The following is a 19,882-nucleotide window of genomic DNA, read 5'->3' as shown; positions in this document are numbered from 1 at the left end:
TTGCTGTTAATGGTGTTCCACATTTCTTATAGGCCCTGTTCATTTTCTTCTCTTATTCTTCAGATAGCAGAATCTCTATTTTTCTATCTTCTACTTCATTGATTTTTTTTTTCTTCTGCTTGCTGAAATTTACTATTAGACTTATGTCGTAAACTTAAAAATTTCAATTCTTATACTTTTGAATTCTAGATTTTCTTTTTTTTGGTAATTTCTGTATCTTTTGTTTTGTGTTTGATAAAACATTGTCATATTTTCCATCTTTAAACCTGTTTTCTTTAAGACTGAACATTTATAATAGCTGCTTTGCAGACTTTTTTGCTTCATCTGATATGTGGGGTCTCTCAAAGGCAATTCTGTTGCCTGCTTTTTTCCCCTGTGTATGGGTTACTTTTTCCTATTTCGTTGCATGCCATAATTTCCTCTGAGCACTAGACATTTTAGATAACACTGTAGCAACTCTGGATCCTGTTTTTTCCTCCTTTTCTGGAACTGTTGTAATTTTATTTATTTAGTGACTTTGCTGAACTGCTTTAGTGAAGTCGTTTTCTTCCTCCAGTATATCTTCTGATGTTGCTCCTCGAAGGAAGCAGCCTGGGGATGCACAAAATCACCCCTGGATGATGGTAGTTTTAGCAGGGCTGACTTTTTCCTCTGACCTCTCTGGTAAGCTGTCTGACTCTGTATCAACCACATGATAGCCACCACTAATGCCTGAGTGATTACTTTATTATTCTCAGCAATGCTCTGGGGCATAAATTGCTCCTTAGTCTGTTTGAATTCAATTTCAACCCTTTTTCAGGAGTAGTCTTCGAGGCCAGTTTTAGAGATTCTGACTCTAGTAGGGCTCTTATTAGCTATCTTTTCCCCTGTTTTTCTCTGGTGTACTCCTCTCTATTCTATGTTTTAGCTGATTGTTCTCATGAAGTTGCCAACTGTTTCTTAAAGCCTTAGAATGGAAACCTCCATTTTTTTTAGAGTGCCCTTAAGGCATGAAGTTTCCCACCTGTTGTTATAAAAAAGCTCAGTTGCCAGGGGAGATCTGTGGTGCTCTCTTTTTCTTAGCCTGCCTCTTGCTGGTGTGGGGTGGCGTGAGAGTCTCAGCCACAACTTTGGAATTGTAGGTAGGGTTAGTAGTCTGTTCCTCCTGGAGTGATACCACTGTGTTCTCTGCAGGCAGTAGATGGGGACGGTGGCCTTTGCTCTTAGCTTGCATAGAACTTCTGTCCTGTGACTGATGTGGGGTGAAGATTTGCTGGGCCTCTTAGCCTGCTAGGTCTGAGTGTATAGCTTATACTCCATGAATGGGGGCTAGGTAGAGGATGAACATTCAGACCTCTCATGATTTCTCGTGGAATAGAACTTTTGTCACCAGAGCTGTGGGTCATGAGAAGTGTTGGCTGTCTGCTTTTCCTAATTAGGTATCAGTGGTCTGGACTAGGAGCTGAGGAATAAAGGAGCTCTCAGTTCTTAGCTTTACCCACCTGGGGCTGAACTTCCTCCTTACTGAACTGGTTGTGTGTGTGTGGTGGAGGAGGGTGCTGATATGGGGAACGATGGGAGTAGACAATGGGTTTAATATCATGGACTGCTGCTGTTCCTACTGAAATTTAGTAGACATTCTTGATTGAATATTTATTTGTTGTTGCTCTTACTAAATTTTTCTGAGAACTTAAGTGTCATTTTTTGTAATTTTTACCAATTATAGTTCTCTCCCTATAGAGTTTGTGGAACTCCTTATCTTGCCATTCTGGAAGTCAGCTCCATATTCTTTAAGCATTAATTGCTATAGGTTTTTGAGATATATCTTACTATACTATATGTACTGGGTTTACATTCTGATTCTTTTTTTAGTACCAGTGCTTTATTTCGAATACTTATAAAGTATTGATTCATATTGATTCATATTAAGTCATGCAGTTTATTATATATCAGTACATTAAGGTGAAATATAATTGTGAGCATATATTTATAGTACTTTCAGTTAAACTTCAGTTAATTGAAAACATATTAATTTGATGTTTCTCAAAAATGCACTGTGATTTTACACAATATGGATCTATCTCAAAAATAATCTTGAACAAAAGAATGTACATACAAATGAATACAAGCTATATGTGATTCTATTTTATAAAGTACAACACAACAATACAAATAGAATAAACAGCCTAAAATTGGTATGGAAGCACAAAAGAATCAGAACAGTGGTAATCTTTTAAAAAAATATCTCAGTACTGTTTACTTAGTTGTGTTTATCTTGTGAAAATTCATTGAATTTTAGACTTATGTGCATTTTTATGTATGTTATATTTAAATAAAAACTTACATAGTGTATTATGGGAGCCATATGAATTATTAGTTTTAACTGTAGTTCAGAGTAAATTTATTATATTTCAACTTTCTATTTACTTTTGTATTTAAAACTGATGTTACTTTGGTCCTCTAGTTTTAAGAACACTTGTTTCCTACTTTTATAAATGAAATAAAAGTTCAAATATAAATTATTATAAAATCATGAACAATTATGTTTAATATTGTGTTTCCTTGAAACATTTTAAGATACTGTGAATCTCAAAATATTTTAAAAATATTGAAATTTAGAGGCCATTTCTGACTTGTTAAAAAAATAAAGCATGTTATTTTCACAATTCGAAGGAAAATTCTATATGCAAGTTAGACCCTTTATATAATATATATAAAATCAGGGAGGTCTTTTTATCCTTTGTAATACATTTTTAAATTTTATCCTGTAGGACTATTTTGAAAGAAAGTGGGTTTGCCAGATACCTTCATTCAGCTGTTCTTATCAATGGAGCTATGCTTATTTTTGGAGGAAATACCCATAATGACACTTCCTTGAGTAACGGTGCAAAATGTTTTTCTGCCGATTTCCTGGCATATGACATAGGTATGTATCTGTTAGGATTGTACAAAGTAGGAAATATCAGAAATTTGTCATGTAGAGATTCTCAAATACATTAATTGACAGCATGTGTATATGCCATTTTAGAGATAAATTCAGTGACAGATTATGAATGGAATTCTCTCTAATTTCAGCACAATAGTAGTATGGGGCCAGGAGAACAGATATTCTAGGTTTGAGCATCCTTTTTGAAGGCTTTTGTATGTTGTATCCCTACTGTGAGCACTTATCAGTCTGTTGTGTTGTCACATTAGTTTTGATAATAGGTAGATATGGAGCACTGTCAAATTATGTAAATTACAAATAATAGGAATGCAAGCATTGTAGTGTTAGTGGGTATGAGCAAAGATGTATTTAAATTAAACACAGATTTAGTTACTTGGTGTAGGAAGATGACACAAGTAAAGAAAGGAGTATAGAGACAGTAGAGCTAAAGAAATAAGATTTGGGGACAAAATGGAAACCCAGAACACATCTAAGAATAGAAGTAACTGAATAAGAATATTTTCCAGAGAACCAAAAATACAGTGCATTTATACAGTTTGCTTAATTTTAATTATGCTATCTATAGTGCTATACATTTCTAAATATTAAATGTATGTATTTTTTGAAATAGTAAATTTAGCTACCCAGTGGACTATTACAGTGAAAATATTTCTTCTTTTGGGTCATTTTATAGATGAAGCCTACTTTATATTTAAAATATATTTAATAGTAGTTCAGAGCACTTTTAATTGATGTTGTAAAGTAATATGACAATCTTAAGCTATTATGAAACTTCCTGATAAATAAAAATAACAGAAACCAAAGCATAACACATTTAATGGATTCAAGAGATATACTTTTGCTCTTAAACATCATAAAGTCACATAGTCTACTTTGAAAAATTATTTCAAGTGGTGGAATATAAAGAAAATTATGCCTATTAATGAGAACTTTGGTTTTTATAACATCATACATTTGGAAGAAAATTCCTAGTGATAAAATTAAGCATCCTTTTTCACTCTAAACTGTGAGTATCCGCCTGTAATTAATCATTAAAAAGAATCCATTGCCATTAGGATTTTTAGATACTAAATAATTAAATCTTTAACTTTTTGAATTAATAATTTGAAGTGATAATTCATTATCAGAATTGGATTGTCTTGGCTTATAAATTAGTGCTGAGATCCTGAAAAATGGGTTAAATGACGTACTGAATCTAGGCTCCTTTTTATGATCTGTCATTGCCAGGGTGAGGTTGTCAACATACATTTTTGCCTGTGGTGATGAGACAGTAAGCTTAGTTCTCTGGAGGTAGATGAAGGGATTTTGTTTTGTTTCGTTTTGTTTTTCTTTTATGAATAAAAATCCTAGAAAAGTGTAGAATTTGTTGTAATTGTTAGAAATCTATGAAGTGAGATTTTGAACTTTTTCAGAAGATTCTTCAAGGAGTTTCTACCTACTCTCTATACTTTAATGAAGAAGTTAATGTTGAGCTATTTCATAGCTAACATATTGGGAAGTTATTTTTATTCCTTCCATATTGTTCAAGATTATTTTCTTTTAGGGTTTATGTATCAAGACAGCTTACCCATGTGAAAAATATTAGAGGTATTAGTTTGAGAGAGAGAGATCAGATTATCATTATTCTAATTACTATTTTTTAAGTGTTTCTCAGGATTAGATAGTATGCTAAGGGCTTTATACACAATATCTTAACCTCTCTAAAAATTTTGTAACAAGGTGTTAATAAACTCATTTCCAGAATATTAAGCCCCAAACCATGCTGGTGGTAAGTGGTACATCTAGCTTTTGTAACTCCTAGAACTTGTGGTAGTCTTTCCACTTGAGTACCACATGCTGCTGTTTGTTTGGGTCCATTTTATGATCTTAATTTTGCAACAAATTATCAGACACTTATGTTTAATAATGTTTCTTAATTCTGTGGAAAGATAGAAGCAAATATCAGTTTCATTTTTCAAGCAAATTGTTCAGATGGGAGAAAGAATAACATTTTAAACAGTTTTACACTTAAACATAACATTAACAGTTAACAACAAAACATTAACAATATTAACAAAAACATAAAGCAACCATATAATTCAACATAGGATAAAAGTGTTCTATTTTAGCTCATTTGATTATTTTTGTGCAGTTCCCAATAAAGCTCTCCCTCTGTTTTTGTTCTCTTGAGTTTGTGGCATCAGATGTTGGAATATTTTCCTGGGAAATGTATTTTTTATCTTTCAGAAAATGTCTTCCTAAATAATTGTTTTTATTATGGAGTATATTTTTGGGGGAATAAAATACAACCATTGCCTAGTGAACCAACTGGAAAATAGATCTGTTTTGAAAAAAAAGGTCATCTTGCTAATTTTTCTCTTTAGTACGTTACCCTTGGGCTTTTATGGCATATTTAACTGGAGTGCACCTGGGGAGTTAGCTGAGTGCTTTGTGTTTTATGATGTTTAAATAAATAGAAATATTTGTGCCGATCCTAATTTTTCATTGCTCCAAAAATTACTATTTCAATCTTATTGCTGTAGTAAATTTTACATAGTGAATATTGTTAATCTTTGAGGATATAACCTTGCTTCATAGTTCTCATTGTTATATTATAGATGATAGATGTGGAAGGCACATGCCAGGGATTTTTTAACATGGCTGTACCTTGGCATCCCCTTTGAAGGTTGTAGGGAAAAAAACTTAGATCTGTATAAACTGATTCTTTTAGATTAGGCACTGGGCATCTATATTTTAAAAAAGTAACTCAAGTGCAATTGGTAATAGACCCAGGCTTGGAGAATGAGACTGAATCAACTATAACATATAGAATGATATATTACTTAATGTTCTTGTCTGTAAATATAGCTTGGAATCAGATAATTTTGTGATTCTTCTTTGTTAGTGGTTAGTGGTTATTGTTAGTGGTATTATTTTATTTTTGTTATTGTTAGTGGTATTATTATTGCTTTCAGAAAGCCACCATGACACATTATTCAAGATTAAAATGATCTTCATGGTAAGGATAACCTTCTGCTAAAGATGTAATAGAAAAACATGCCTCATATACATCTCATGTTATTAGACATTTATACTTTGAAACTGTTTGGCTGTACAAAGTACACATTGTCATAAAAGTTTTCTAGGGTTAGAAGGAAAAAAGGTATCAGGTAGTTTGTTAGTTTTTCACATCTCTAAAGTGTCACTAGGTAGTTTGAGGATTTCAACATTTACAAATGACAGATTGTCGTGAATTGAAACATACCTTAAGATTGAACTGCATTTTAAGACAATATTTCAGAATCATCAAATGAAGAACTATTACAAGAATTTTTGGTAGACCTAACATAGAATTATGATGCTTTTAATTACAAATGGTAGTCGTTATTCTCCAGTGAGAAAATTTTCCCAATGGTTAAGAGGATGTATAGAATTCTGAACAAAGTGGTTAAGAGGATGTATAGAATTCTGAACAAGATGAAGGACAACTCAGAGATACAGTGATAATATATTTTTTTCTTCAAAAAGATAGTAAAGACATGGAAGTGTGATTTCCTGAGATAGATTAGAGTAGGGAGTAGGATTTATATTATAAATATATCTTGCAGAAAGCAGATACATTGAAACTGAAGCTGAAACTTCATATCAAAATAATAAGAGTTTTTAAAAATTTATTATTTTATTTTTTTCAAGATTTATTTATTTATTTGAGAGTGAGAGAGTGAGAGAGAGCACTCAAGCAGGAGGAGGAGCAGAAGGAGAGAATCTCAAGCAGACCCCTCCCCACAAGTGTGGAGCCCCACCTGAGGCTTGACCCCAGGACCTTGAGATCATGACCTGAGCCAGAATCAAGAGTTGGCACTTAACCAATTGAGCCACCCAGGCACCCCTATTTTATTTTTTTTTTAAGTGAGCTCTACATCCAATGTGGAGTTTGAACTCACAACCTTGAGAGCAAGTGAGCAAGCCAGGTGCTCTAATAGTAAGAGTTTTTAAAATAAATTTCTTGAATGTGACAGTTTTACTTACAACATTAACTTCTTAGTAGGGGATTATTTAAGAACAAACTCAGTAAACAAAACTTATTAAGTAATTTCATATTTTTAGAAGCAATATTTTAATTGGTAATGTGTGGTAATATGTATAGTTAACCACACAGTTAAAACACAGTGATGTTATAGTTCACTATGCCATTAAAAATTAGTTGACTAGTTTATGAAGCATAGCATGCATGTTTTTGTACACCCCTGTAGAGAGAAAGTGTGTGTGTGTGTGTGTGTGTGTGTGTGTGTGTGTGTGTTATGTATGATGGAAACAATTTTATAAGGTATATAATTTCATTAAAAATCATATTTAAACTAAAACATCTAATTATTTAATTTTTTGAACACTCCAGCAAAATTATAAAAATTCCAACCTACTTGCTCTTCATGTTTATAATTATTTTCATTTTGTGGAGGTCATTTTATTGGTTCCTTTCTTTGTTAATCAATATTTCTCTATGCCCTTTGTTAAATTCTTAGGGTTCTTCCTTGATGAAAGCAGCACCCTTGCCTGGTCACCTGACAGAACCTGTTTGTTTCTCTTTGTCATCAGAAAAACTCTTAAAATTATTCACACATTTTTTCACTGCATTTTGCCAACTACTGTTCTTAGCTTTACTGTATTTTTTTGCTCGAGGGGTTCTTTCTATAGTATACTATTATATAGAAGAAATAGTAGCTTCTTCTTTTTAAAAAAGAGGCCAATAAGTAAAGGAAAAAGTGACCTTTCATTTTGAGAAAAGAGAGAACTAGTATTTGTCAAACGTTTCCTGTGGTGCTTGGCACTTAACACGTGCTTTATGATATAATGCCTCATAACCTCTAATAACGCCTATGTAGTATGTATTATTATATTCATTTATAGGGGAAGAAACTGATTTAGCATGGTTAAACCCAAAGTCACATAGGTCGTAACACAGTATATTTAGAATTTGAACCCAAGCCTAAGTTCAAATTTCTTTTGATTCTGCCACTACACTATGATAATGATTTTTTCCCTGATTTAACAGGAAAATATTTGAATTATCTTTAATTGGGGAAAGGGCATATGATATTGTTAATGTAGCAAGTCACTCAAGAAAATTAGTTTTATTAGTAGATTTAGAATTAGTCAGATTTTTAAGGTATATTTGAATTTTATTGTGCCTCCCCTCTCCCACAAATTAATCAGAAAATACTGACCTCAAGAGAGAAAATCAAGGAGAAAGAATAATGAACAATAAATCTCTCTTTCTCTTAACAGATCTACTAGCGTTTTGAGAGATTGTTTTGAATGCAAAAATTGCTGAATACAGATTCTTGTAATAAAATATAAAACTGAAAGAAAAGTTTTCAAATGTTTTAACAAAACCCCAGGGGAAGAAGGCCGGGGAAAGCAGTCATGAATATAGAATCAAAAATTTAAAATAAATTATTAGCAAATAGAACTCGACAATGTTTCGGAAGTATAATAAACTATGACCAAGTAGGAGTTATTCTAGGAACTCATGTATGATTCATTATCAAGGAATCTATAAATATCATTTTTATATCAAGACTATGTACAGAAGCCAACAGGAAATATCATTGTATGCTGAAACTATAAAATCATTTCAATTAAGTTTGAGAGTCGAATGTGATACACACTTTTCCTGGCAGAGAGTAAGAAACTAAATAAATATTTATTGAGTGAATGTCAGGGGACAAAATCCTGAGTGGAGCTGTGGTGAGATGACCTAGGAAAAGTGTGCACCTCTTACAATATTAGGAGAAGATTTGGCCTAGTGGGAGAAGAACTCAGTAAAGCACCATCACTTAAGGGGCAGGTGGAAAAACATTTTGGCAACATCCAGAAACTTGGTTTTCTATTACAAAATATACAAATCATTAATAGAAGATTTTCTTTATTTCCACCTAGTTTTGAGTCTTATATATACAATCTGTGTGTTCCCCTTAATAATATGAATACTGACTGATTTTTGAACTGGCATTTCAAGTGGATTATTAAAAGGATCTTTAAAATATGTCCTTAAAGCAGTAAGAGATACATATTTTCATTGAAATATGAATATTTATGGAAAAATTAGCCAAAGAGTATGCACTATTTTATGTACCATTGATAAAAAAACCAGTCTCTAAATTTCAGCATAAGTTCTTAGTGTAATTACGTGGCCCTTCATAGGAGGTAGTTCTGGCAGCACGGTATTCTGACTGCTGAAATTTGGGTTTGAGAGAATGGTAACTAATTTCTTGATCTTTTGTGTATTGAGTGTATGGTTTGTAAATTAATATTTAGTACCTTGCAGTATAAGAGTTTTTTAAAATCTATATTTCAGAGAGTATATTTTAGGTCGGTTGTTAGTCCTGTGTGGTTTTTCTATTGTCATGAATGGTATTTTTGTCAGTTTTCACGACATCAATAGGCCATGTGGGTTTTGCTCTGATTTGTGTAGCATTGAACTGTTTGTTAAGTGATAATGACCTGAGTGCTCTGGAAATACATTGTCTTCTTGGCAAGAAATACAATTAAAAATTGTAATCAGATTAATGATATAACAGGCTTTGTAATAAAATAATGGGAGTAGACTATATGTAAACAAATTATATTAATTTAATATTGAGCTTTAAGGCATTTGATAATGTCTACATGTTATAAGAAAACCGGTCTGTGTTTTATAATGAATCCTGATCAAGAATGTGAAAATTCAGGGGCGCCTGGGTGGCACAGCGGTTGGGCGTCTGCCTTCGGCTCAGGGCATGATCCTGGCATTGTGGGACCGAGCCCCACTTTGGGCTCCTCCGCTATGAGCCTGCTTTTTTCTCTCCCACTCCCCCTGCTTGTGTTCCCTCTCTCACTGGCTGTCTCTATCTGTGTTAAATAAATAAATAAAATCTTAAAAAAAAAAATGTGAAAATTCAGCAACAGAATTTATCTAGCCCAACCTTCTGTTTTATAGTTACTGAAGAAACTGGAAGGGATAAATAGAAAGCCTATTTGTAACAACTGCTCTTACCTTTTTCTTTTCTTATTCTGTTGAAAAATCCTGGCATGTTGGGCAAATATCAGCAAGCACAAAAAGTGTCTATATCTGCAAAAGTTGCTTATCTCAACAAGCTTTTCATAAGCTTGCAAGTTAAATTCTGTTCTTCCTAAACAGTTTTTTAAAAAATTTTATTGATTTATTTGAGAGAGAGCATGAGAATGGGGAGGAGCAGAGGGAGAAGGAGGAGCAGTCTCCCTGCTAACCAGGGAGCCCGATGTGGGGCTTGATCTCAGGACCCTGGGATCGTGACCTGAGTCAAAGGCAGAAGCTTAACCATCTGAACCACCCTGCATCCCATTTTCTAAACAGTTTTATGAATGAAAACAATTTGTCAGCAATTTTAAGAAACTGCAGAGGGAACTCACATTTATTATATTGTATCAGTCAATACAGGTTAGGTTATACTGTGGCAACAGATAATCCTGCTACAGTCTGGGTTCTCTGGAAAGTGAATTCTGAGACAGAGTTTAGTGTTTGGGGTACTTACTGGGTCGTTGGGATAAACAGCTGTGAGAAGGAGGTGGAAGAAACAGGATTGGGCAGAGGGAAAAGTCAAGTACACTTTAATAGCTGCAGCCAATCCCAGGGGATCTCTGGAGTTGAAATGTCCATCAGAGTTGTCCTTTGTTAGGATGAAACAGCCAGGCCTTGATTAGTCATTGTATGAGAGTCACTCCTAGGAGGGTGGGAACTTGGGTGAGGAAGCTCTGTGTATGTAGTTAAAGCAGTCTCCACAAGGGCTGGTGGCTGAATGATGTTCGGTGACAGCAATCTTAGCAGCAGGGGCAACAGGTTCTTTCTGAAGGTGTATTTAGGTAGTGCATGTCCATGTTCATCACAATTCATTCTTCGAACTACTCAGTCCACTTCAAATACATTTGTCAAAAGCTCCTCTAGGATTCCAGGGGCCCATTCTTCCTGGGGGAAACCTAGATTATTGGTTTGGCTTCTGCAGCTGGTCTCAGGGCCACAACTGATATTCATCATGTCCCCCCTCTATTATTCTTTCTAAATATCCCTTACTCTCAATTGGAACCTCTTCTGATCTCTGTGACTTACCTGGTGGCGTAATCCAGACTCTTGCCCTTAGGTATTTGAGCCCCTGGTCATCATGTACCTTCTCATCTGGGTATTGAACTTGCCCACTTACCATCACCCTTGGCAAGAGGATCCCAAGGGACACTTAAGTGGATCATCTGTGTACCAAACACATTCCCTTGCCCTTATTTTGTAACAGTAGTCCTACTCCCTTCGATGGTCAGGGCCAATTATCCCTGCCAAGATAGTGACTCCTTTTTTGCCTGCTTGCTGGTACCTTTACAGAAGGAGCCTGAAGTGCCTAAGTGGCACTATAGCTTATAGTTCAGTGGAGCATTGCTATGGCCCCTGTCAGAGTATTTCCCCTTTGGGGAATAAGATCTCTAATCTTGCAGAGCCCAGATTTCTGGGATAAGAAGCACAAATTACTCAACTGTATCACTGAAAGTGAGGCCACTAAGAGTGGCTTTTACTCCTTGGTTCCTGGACTTTTATATTCTTTCTATTGGGGACAGAGCACCCCAGTTCAACAAACTGAGGGCTTTAGAGGGGAAGGGGGTGGGGGATCGGGTGAGGCTGGTGATGGGTATTAAGGAGGGCATGTATTGCATGGTGCACTGGATGTTATATGCAAGTAATGAATCATGGGACTTTACATCAAAAACTTGGGATGTACTGTATGGTGACTAACATAACATAATAAAAAATTTTTATAAAAAAAAATAAAGTTGCTGAATTCCAAGGTGTGTCCTGCATCCTGGTGTTTCATTAGTGCCTATCCAGAGGTCTATCATGTTGTGTGTTACGGGATCCAGTGGATCCCATGGGTATTGGCTCATTCTTGTACTTCATTTGCTGTAGTGTGTCTTTTGATTACATAGGATCCCATAGGATCGGACACTTCATGATTTCTAAGGCTGTCATACTGGTTAAGACCCTGTGGTTGGGAAAATCAAACTGATACTCAGAGTATGTATCTATTCTTGTCTTAAATGGATTGTTGGTTAGATTAGGGTGGAAGGGGTCCAATTGTAGTCAACTTGCCACTAAGTGCATATTTGGTGTCTTTGGGGAATGGTTTAATCAAGGGACCAGAGTTGATATCTTGCTGGCAGGCTGGATAATTACCAGTAACAGTAGCTAGATCAGCTTTGTTTGGAGGAGCCCATGCCACTGCATTCCTAGATGACTTCCATCTCTCTATCATGGCTAGTTTGTTCATGTTCTCATTGTGCTAGCACTGAGGTGTCTATAATAGTGATTAACTGATGTTAGCTGTTTTAGTTGTTTGCTTGTTGTTTACTGTCTCTTTCATGTTAGATGCTTTCTGATGTCTTTGATTTGTGTCACAAAGGTCTTTATATTTTGTGCTCATTCAAATATATCCACCCACATGTCTCTACCCCAGGCCCTCCTTGTTTCTGATCTTCCAATATTTCTTTTCCTAGGCTCCTGACCAATGAGCTAGGCCACTAATTACTGCTTTTGGGCCATTTCTCTTTGCACACATTGTGGATGAACACACTGCCCAAAGGCCTGTCCTGTTGGGAGGCTTTTTCCTTTTCCATTGTTCCTCAAGGTCATTCCTGAGTGAGGTTGTCTAAGTGATGTCCAATTTGACTTGTGCCCGCATATCAAGCTGAAATATTTGCATTTTTCTCTTCTTGTTATCTGGGCTTAGAGAATTCTTCATATGACCACAGCTGTAAGATGAGGGTGCAATAGTGTTAGGTACCATGGGGTCTGAGCTGCCTGTTCCTGCAGATTGCTTGTGCATTATGTGATCTTGCTCATTCTTGATCTTGGGTTCCACTTCTATTTTACGTTCTTACGATTCTTGGTAACAGAGCCAGCTCATGATATAAAACTTTGAACACACGGTCAGTTGATAACCCAGGGTCTCTATCTCTACCAGGGCCCAATAACATGGCAGAAATAGAGTATACAGTTTTCCACTGCAGATGGTATGGCCTTTGACATGTGTATAGGGTCTGCATTGGGATTCTTTCACTTGGACTTTCTGAATATTTCATGTACTACTTTTTCCAACAGTGCCACCACCAATTGCTATAATTCTACTGGGTCATGCAGCCCTAACTGTAAGGCTGCTTACAAGGGTAGCCTGAACCTATACCAGAGCTATTCCCTATCCTGGCATGTACTCACAGCTGGCAGCCTTTCATGTTGTTCAGTGTGTGGGCTGGAGCAGTCTTCCCAGGACTGAAATAAGCTACCTTCAGAATCCAAAGAGTCCTACCGGATGGTTTGCATTCTGCTTTTCATGGGTGTTGCAAGATGTAATAATTGGCCTTTCAATTCAGATGAGCTGTCTTAGAATGTTCTTGACGACTGGATTCCTAAATATTTTACTAATATGAAATCTGAATCTTTGTAGATTACATCTTCTACCCTTTGAAGCATATATGTCTTAACAAGGCTTCTATTGTGTAAGCCATTCTTACTTATCTGGCACAGTTAGAATGATGTCATTAATTTAGTGGAACAGTGTAATGTTCTGCAAGATGTCCAATTGCACCAAATGTGTTCTATGTTATGACAAAAGGAAGGAGAGTTAATATGATCCTGAGGCAAAATTGTGAATGTATACTGTTTTCTATTCCATATGAAAGCAAACTGTTTTTGATCCTCTTTTCTGAAAGTGTTAACAAAGAACACATTTGCCCAAAATGGCCATGTTAATCTGCTCTAACAAACATATGCATTTTGCATAGTGACTGCAATTTGGGCTACTACTTGGTAGTAGGCTCTTGTCATCCTCTAGGCTTTGTTTAGTTTTCAGGGCCCAGACTGGTGATTTAAAAGGAGTTTTGATGGGGTTATCCCTGCATTCTTTAGTTTCTTTAGGGTAATACTAATTCCTGCCACCCACACCCTCTGGAATGTAACTTTTAAAATGTAATATATTATCCAGGGGGTAGTTGTTTCAGAAGCTTCCAGTTGATCTTTTCCACTGTGATAGCCAAGGACCCAATGTCAGTGTTGTGCCATTTGCCAGAAACATCCAGAGCATGACCACTGCATAGGTCTGCAGACCCAGTGGCTCATTTTGAAGAGGACCTTGGCCAGGATGTCATTAATTACCTCATTGCCATATATCCCGCCTATAAAGAGAGGCCATGATGACACTTTATATCCACGGGTGTTGGTGCTAACTCAGACCTGTGTCCAACTGTACTTGAAATGTTTGTGTTGCTTTTTCCCCTAGGTTAGAGTTATGCAATGACATGACCATGGGTGACTTTGATAAAGAAATAGGGGAATTATTACCAGGTACACTTACTGTGGTATTGCAGAGTCATTCCTCCTAGGCACCAGAATTTTAAATATATCAAAGCTGGACTTCAGAAATGGCTCAATTCCAGAACTTGAGCAATAAATTGTGACTTTTTATTGCAGCATCTACCATCAGCCTCCTGATCATCCATCCTTGATTTCTTCTGATAATATAAGTTAGGTAGTAGTGCCCTTGTTGGCTGCCTATTTTGCTTCTAGGGATGCTGTGGTCTATTAAGCATCTCTATAATTTTTAATAGGTTGGTGTCCTTGACTGACACTCCAACCTTGCTGCTTAATATAAATCTTGCCCTCTACTTGGATTGGATTCTGATGGTTAAATGTCACCAGTTGGACTGTATTGTCCTATTGTCTCCATCACTGAGCTCAGTTCTGTTATGGTTTCTCCTACCATTAGCTTTGGCCTGTGGAGGAGAGCCAGCACATTCTTATTGATTCTGGTGCCTGTTTCTCTATCCCATTCTTCATGGCTTTGGTAAATGGCATATCCTCTGGCCCTTTCTATAGATATAATGACCTGGTAGGTTTTCTGGTGTTACATTAGTATATCCACTCCAGAATGCCCATATTTCTAGACTTTTAATCCCTGCCTTTATTCTTTGCTATGGCAGTTCTAGCATTTTGACCTTACTTAGCAAGGGCTGTATTTTTTGTGTTTCTAGAGGTCTTCTTTTTCTTTTTTAGCTCTATCGAGGTATAACTGGCAAATAAAATGATAAGATATATAATATGTACATTGTGATGATTTGGTATATGTATACATTGTGACAGGATTCCCCCAGTATAGTTAATGCATCCATAAGCACACATGTTTTTCCTTTTTTTAAAATTTGATGCTCTTTTCTAGAGTAAGTTCTACTCTTTCAGCAAATTTCAGTTATACAACACTATGTTATCAACTACAGTAACCATGTTTTACATTAAATCCTCATACCTGGTTCATTTTTTTTTTAAAGATTTTATTTATTTGACAGAGATAGAGACAGCCAGCGAGAGAGGGAACACAAGCAGGGGGAGTGGGAGAGGTAGGCAGTCTCGTAGCAGAGGAGCCCGATGTGGGGCCCGATCCCATAACGCCGGGATCACGCCCTGAGCCTAAGGCAGACGCCCAACCACTGTGCCACCCAGGCGCCCCTGGTTCATTTTTTAACTGAAAGTTTATATTCTTTTACCAACCTTTCTTATTTCCCCTATTCCTCAGTCCCTGGCAAACATTTTTAAACTGTTTCTATGAGCTTGATTTTATTATTTTTTTCAGATTAATAAATACTGTATATTATTTATCTTTCTTTATCTGATTTATTTCACTTAGTGTAATACCCCCAAGGTTCATCCGTGTTTTCTTAAATGGCAGGATTTCTTTCTTGGCTGAATAATATTCCATTGTGTATGTATATGTATATAAATACACACACACATATATATACACATATACAAATATATATAATACATATATATGTAGATATATCACATCTTTTTTATCCATTTATATATTGATGAACACTTTGGTTCTTTCCATACCTTGGCTTCTGTGAATAATGCTGCAGTGAATGTGGGAGTGCAGCTATCTCTTTGATATCCTGTTTTCATTTTCTTTGGATATATACCCAGAAATGGGATTGCTGGATCATATATGGTAGTTTTATTTTTAATATTTTGAGGAACCTTCCTGTTTGAGACCAGTGACTGTACCAATTTACATCCCCAGCAGCAGTGCACAGGGTTCCCTTTCCTTCATGTTCTTATCAACACATGGTATTTCTTGTCTTTTTGATGATAGCCATTCTAACATGTGTGAGGTGATAACTTATTGTGGTTTTGATTTGCTTTTCCCCGATAACTAGTGATATTGAACACCTTTATTTTTTTGTGGATTTGATTTGATTTGATTTGATTTGACAGAGAGTGAGTGAGCACAAGTTGGGAGAGGGAGATGCAGGCTCCCTGCTAAGCAGAGAGCCCGATGTGGGGCATGAGAGTACTCTTAAGATCAATGCCTTTGGAAGAGGTAGGGAGAGAAAGCAGGATTTGACAAAAGGAAAAGCCGAGTTGTGATTCTGGACAGATAACCTTAGTCAACCACACAAGGATCTGTGGAGGTAAAATGGTTGGTAGGTTGGGATGAAGTGATAGGACCTTTAAAACCCCACGTCGATCAGCAATTGTTGCATGTGGGTCATCCTTATAAAGATGAGTGAAGTGGCCCAAAGATACTGAGGCACTTGCTGAAGTAGTTTGCAGCTGACGACTCCTCACCGACAGCTCTCCCAGCAACAGAGACGACAGTTCCTTCCTTGAATGAGGTCTGGGCAGCACATAGCCATGTCCACCATAAATCTCCAAGTTCCAGATCATTAAGACCAATAAAAGTTAATTTCTTACTCATGCTACATGTCTAATGTTGGGGGCAGGGCACATTAGCTTATTGCCATCACTTAAGGACCCAGGATGAAATTACATTGTCTTTCATTGGTAATTCAGTGGTTCCATCTAGAAATACAAGTGTCACTTTAACTTGCATTTTGTTGGCAGAAACAAGTCATATTATCACATCCAGCTTCTAGGAAGTGTGGGAGTTTAATTTTACCATGGGCCTGAAGGAAGAGAAGTGGAATATCTGTTAAATAACACCAATATATATATATATATATATATATATATATATATATATATAAAACAAATATTGTTGTAACTCTTTGTAAACTTCTAATATAATTGAAGGTGGTGTCTTGCAGATAGTAATAAAGCCTTCACCTCTTACCACCACATATGTTAAAAAGCAACCAACTTCTACAGTTAAAATTGTGTTGTATTATTATCGGTCTGAATTAATTATTCTCATGTATAATTAAAATATTAAGAGTGTACTGTACTGTTTCTCTGCAAGGACTTGTGTACTTAAAAAATGTATTTTTTTACTTTCATGGCATTACTGTTTATTTTGAAAAGGATATTTTGATGATACAGTGAGGCAGTATAATGTACTAATTAAGAAGATCTGGTTTTGAATATGGACTCCACCATTTAATGATTTTAAGGAAGTTACCAAACCTCTAAAGACTGTTTCCTTATCTATAACATGGCGACAAAAATACTCCTCCGAGTTGTTTTCAGAATTAAATACTACATAGCATTGATAAGCAATTAGCATATTGTTTTTATTAGATAAAAGGTTATGGCCACTTATCTTAAGAAAGTTTACCCATTTAAAAAGACTATGAAGGTTTTATGTATTCTTCAGTTAATTTTATATAATATTATTTTAGTAATTAAAAAAATTAACTTTTAGAAGCAACTATGTGCTTTTCTTTTTTTGGAGGGAGATTCCCATAGGGAAGGAGACTCTTTATGTATCTCTCTTAATACTTACCACGTTCTATTGTTACTCCATCAGGACAAGAATTCAGTCTCATTCAGTTTTATATCCATAATGTTGTTGTGTCATTGGGTCTTCATCACATCTAAGTTGAATTACTTAAAAAGTGATTGTCATTTTTCCTCAGTCTTATCTAAATCTATTAACCCAAATTTCACATATTTTTCCTATTCTTAGTTAAGAGTGGTTGATGAGTTCTCAGTCTTCCTTTCATTAGATTGAAACACCCAAGTTAATTAATGTTTTACTCTTGGTTCTATTTTTCAAGTTTCACTATTATGAAAGAACATACAGTTTGGAGAACATTCAGAGGAGAACTGCCTGATCTTTAGCATTGTTACTAGGTTAAGATGTTCAGTTTTGTTTTTCTTTTAAGATTTTATTTATTTATTTGAGAGAGAGAAAGAGAGAGAATATAGAAGAGAGCACAAGCAGGGGGAGCAGCAGAGGGAGGGGGAGAAGCAGGCTCCCCACTGAGCAGGGAGCCTGATGCACACAGCTCAATCCCAGGATACTGGGATCATGACCTCAGCTGAAGGCACATGCTTAACCGACTGAGCCACCCGGGTGCTCCTGAGATATTCAGTTTTTAAATGTGTAAACAACTATTACCTTCATAGGAAGAAACTCAGTGGATAAATCTGGAAACCCCATGTTTTCGAGTTTATGAGCCTTGCTCACTTATGTTAGCTGGGTGATTTGATCAGGAGATATGTGGTCTGATCAGTTAAATCCCACTATTTCACTGTCTTGGACACACTCCCAATATTCTTTCCATTTGTTTAGGAGTTGAGTTGGAGTTGTTTATCTCTCATGTGCTTTTAATTAATTAATTAATTAATTTACTTTGAGTTTTTAAGTATTTCTGAAAATGGGGTGTGCTTGTGGGCCTGAAACAGAAAGGTTGATTAAAAACCTATATCATTAGCTGTTAAATTCTCAAATCCCCTTCTTCAGCTTGTGCAGATGAGTATCTGCCCTGCCTCTACTCTGCTGGAAGATAGAGGTTTACACTCTGTGGATGTTGACCCACGTACCAGAGCATGGTTGAGGGTGTCAGTACAATTTTGGAAACAGTGGGATTAAGTGAAAGTATACACACTTATGAATGAAATCTCTAGCTTTTTTCTTCTACTTAGGTCCAGAATACTGTTACCCAGATTTATAGCTTCCTAGGCAGCAGATTGGAGGATTTACCTCAAAGAATCTGACCAGCCCAAGAAAAGGCATGTGCAAAAAACTAACATTTGGAGTCTTCAACGAAAATGTTCCCAACTGATCAAAATCCCCACACTGCTGTATAGTACATATGAAAGTTATTAAGAGAGTAAATCTTAAGAGTTCTTACAACAAGGAAAAAACCATTTGTTTCTTTTTCTTTTTTTTTGGTGTTAAGTAAACTAATTATGTTTAATCATTTCACTAAATATATATATACACACACTCATGTTATATATATATATATGGTCATGTTGTACACCTTAAGCTTATATAGTGTTGTATATCAGTTATATTTTCAAAAAACAAACAAAAAGTATTCCAAGAGTCAACGATGTGTCTTGGCCAACCACAGAATTTCCAAACAGTTTTGTTGTGCTTCACTCTTTTTTTTTTTTTTTTTTTTTAATTTATTTATGTGACAGAGAGACAGCCAGCGAGAGAGGGAACACAGCAGGGGGAGTGGGAGAGGAAGAAGCAGGCTCCCAGAGGAGGAGCCCGATGTGGGACTCGATCCCAGAACGCCGGGATCACGCCCTGAGCCAAAGGCAGATGCTTAACGACTGCGCTACACAGGCGCCCCTGTTGTGCTTCATTCTTAAATTTGAAACGACAGCTAGTTATCATAGATATTTGCAAAAACTGCTAAATTTGATGAAAATATCAAACAAATAGGAAAAAATGAGAAATCAAAGGAAATTGAGGTAATACTGGAAGGAGATTATAACTTCAGTCTTTATGGACATAAGATGTTACATTTATGAAGTAAAAGGTGACTTTTAAAAACAGATCATTCAGAAAACAAAAAAATGGAGCTTTTGAAATTAAAATTAGGATAACAAATTAATAGATTTTAAGATAAAATGAAGAATATGTTCCAAAAGTATTATGAACAAAGGACAGATGTAAAATAGAATAAAATTTATGAAATTTAGATGATCATTCCAGAAATTTGGTGTCTGAG

The 19,882-nt window shown here is 35.8% G+C and overlaps 1 protein-coding gene across 7 annotated transcripts in view; it reads left to right on the top strand.

The window, feature by feature from the left end:
- Window positions 1-19,882, top strand: part of ATRNL1 (attractin like 1) — a 746,554-nt gene that overhangs the window by 119,418 nt on the left and 607,254 nt on the right. For 6 of the 7 annotated variants that reach the window (XM_026494203.4, XM_026494204.4, XM_057308391.1 and 3 more), the window contains exon 10: window positions 2,751-2,905. The exons of the other annotated variant lie outside the window; for it this stretch is intronic. In XM_026494203.4, the coding sequence (XP_026349988.2) occupies window positions 2,751-2,905 (155 nt within the window). The remainder of the gene's footprint in view (window positions 1-2,750; window positions 2,906-19,882) is intronic. 7 annotated transcript variants of the gene reach the window in all.

The sequence above is a fragment of the Ursus arctos genome, unplaced genomic scaffold (genome assembly GCF_023065955.2).
Source record: "Ursus arctos isolate Adak ecotype North America unplaced genomic scaffold, UrsArc2.0 scaffold_7, whole genome shotgun sequence".
Taxonomy (NCBI): Eukaryota; Metazoa; Chordata; class Mammalia; order Carnivora; family Ursidae; genus Ursus; species Ursus arctos.
This window is presented reverse-complemented; position numbering and strand designations above follow the sequence as displayed.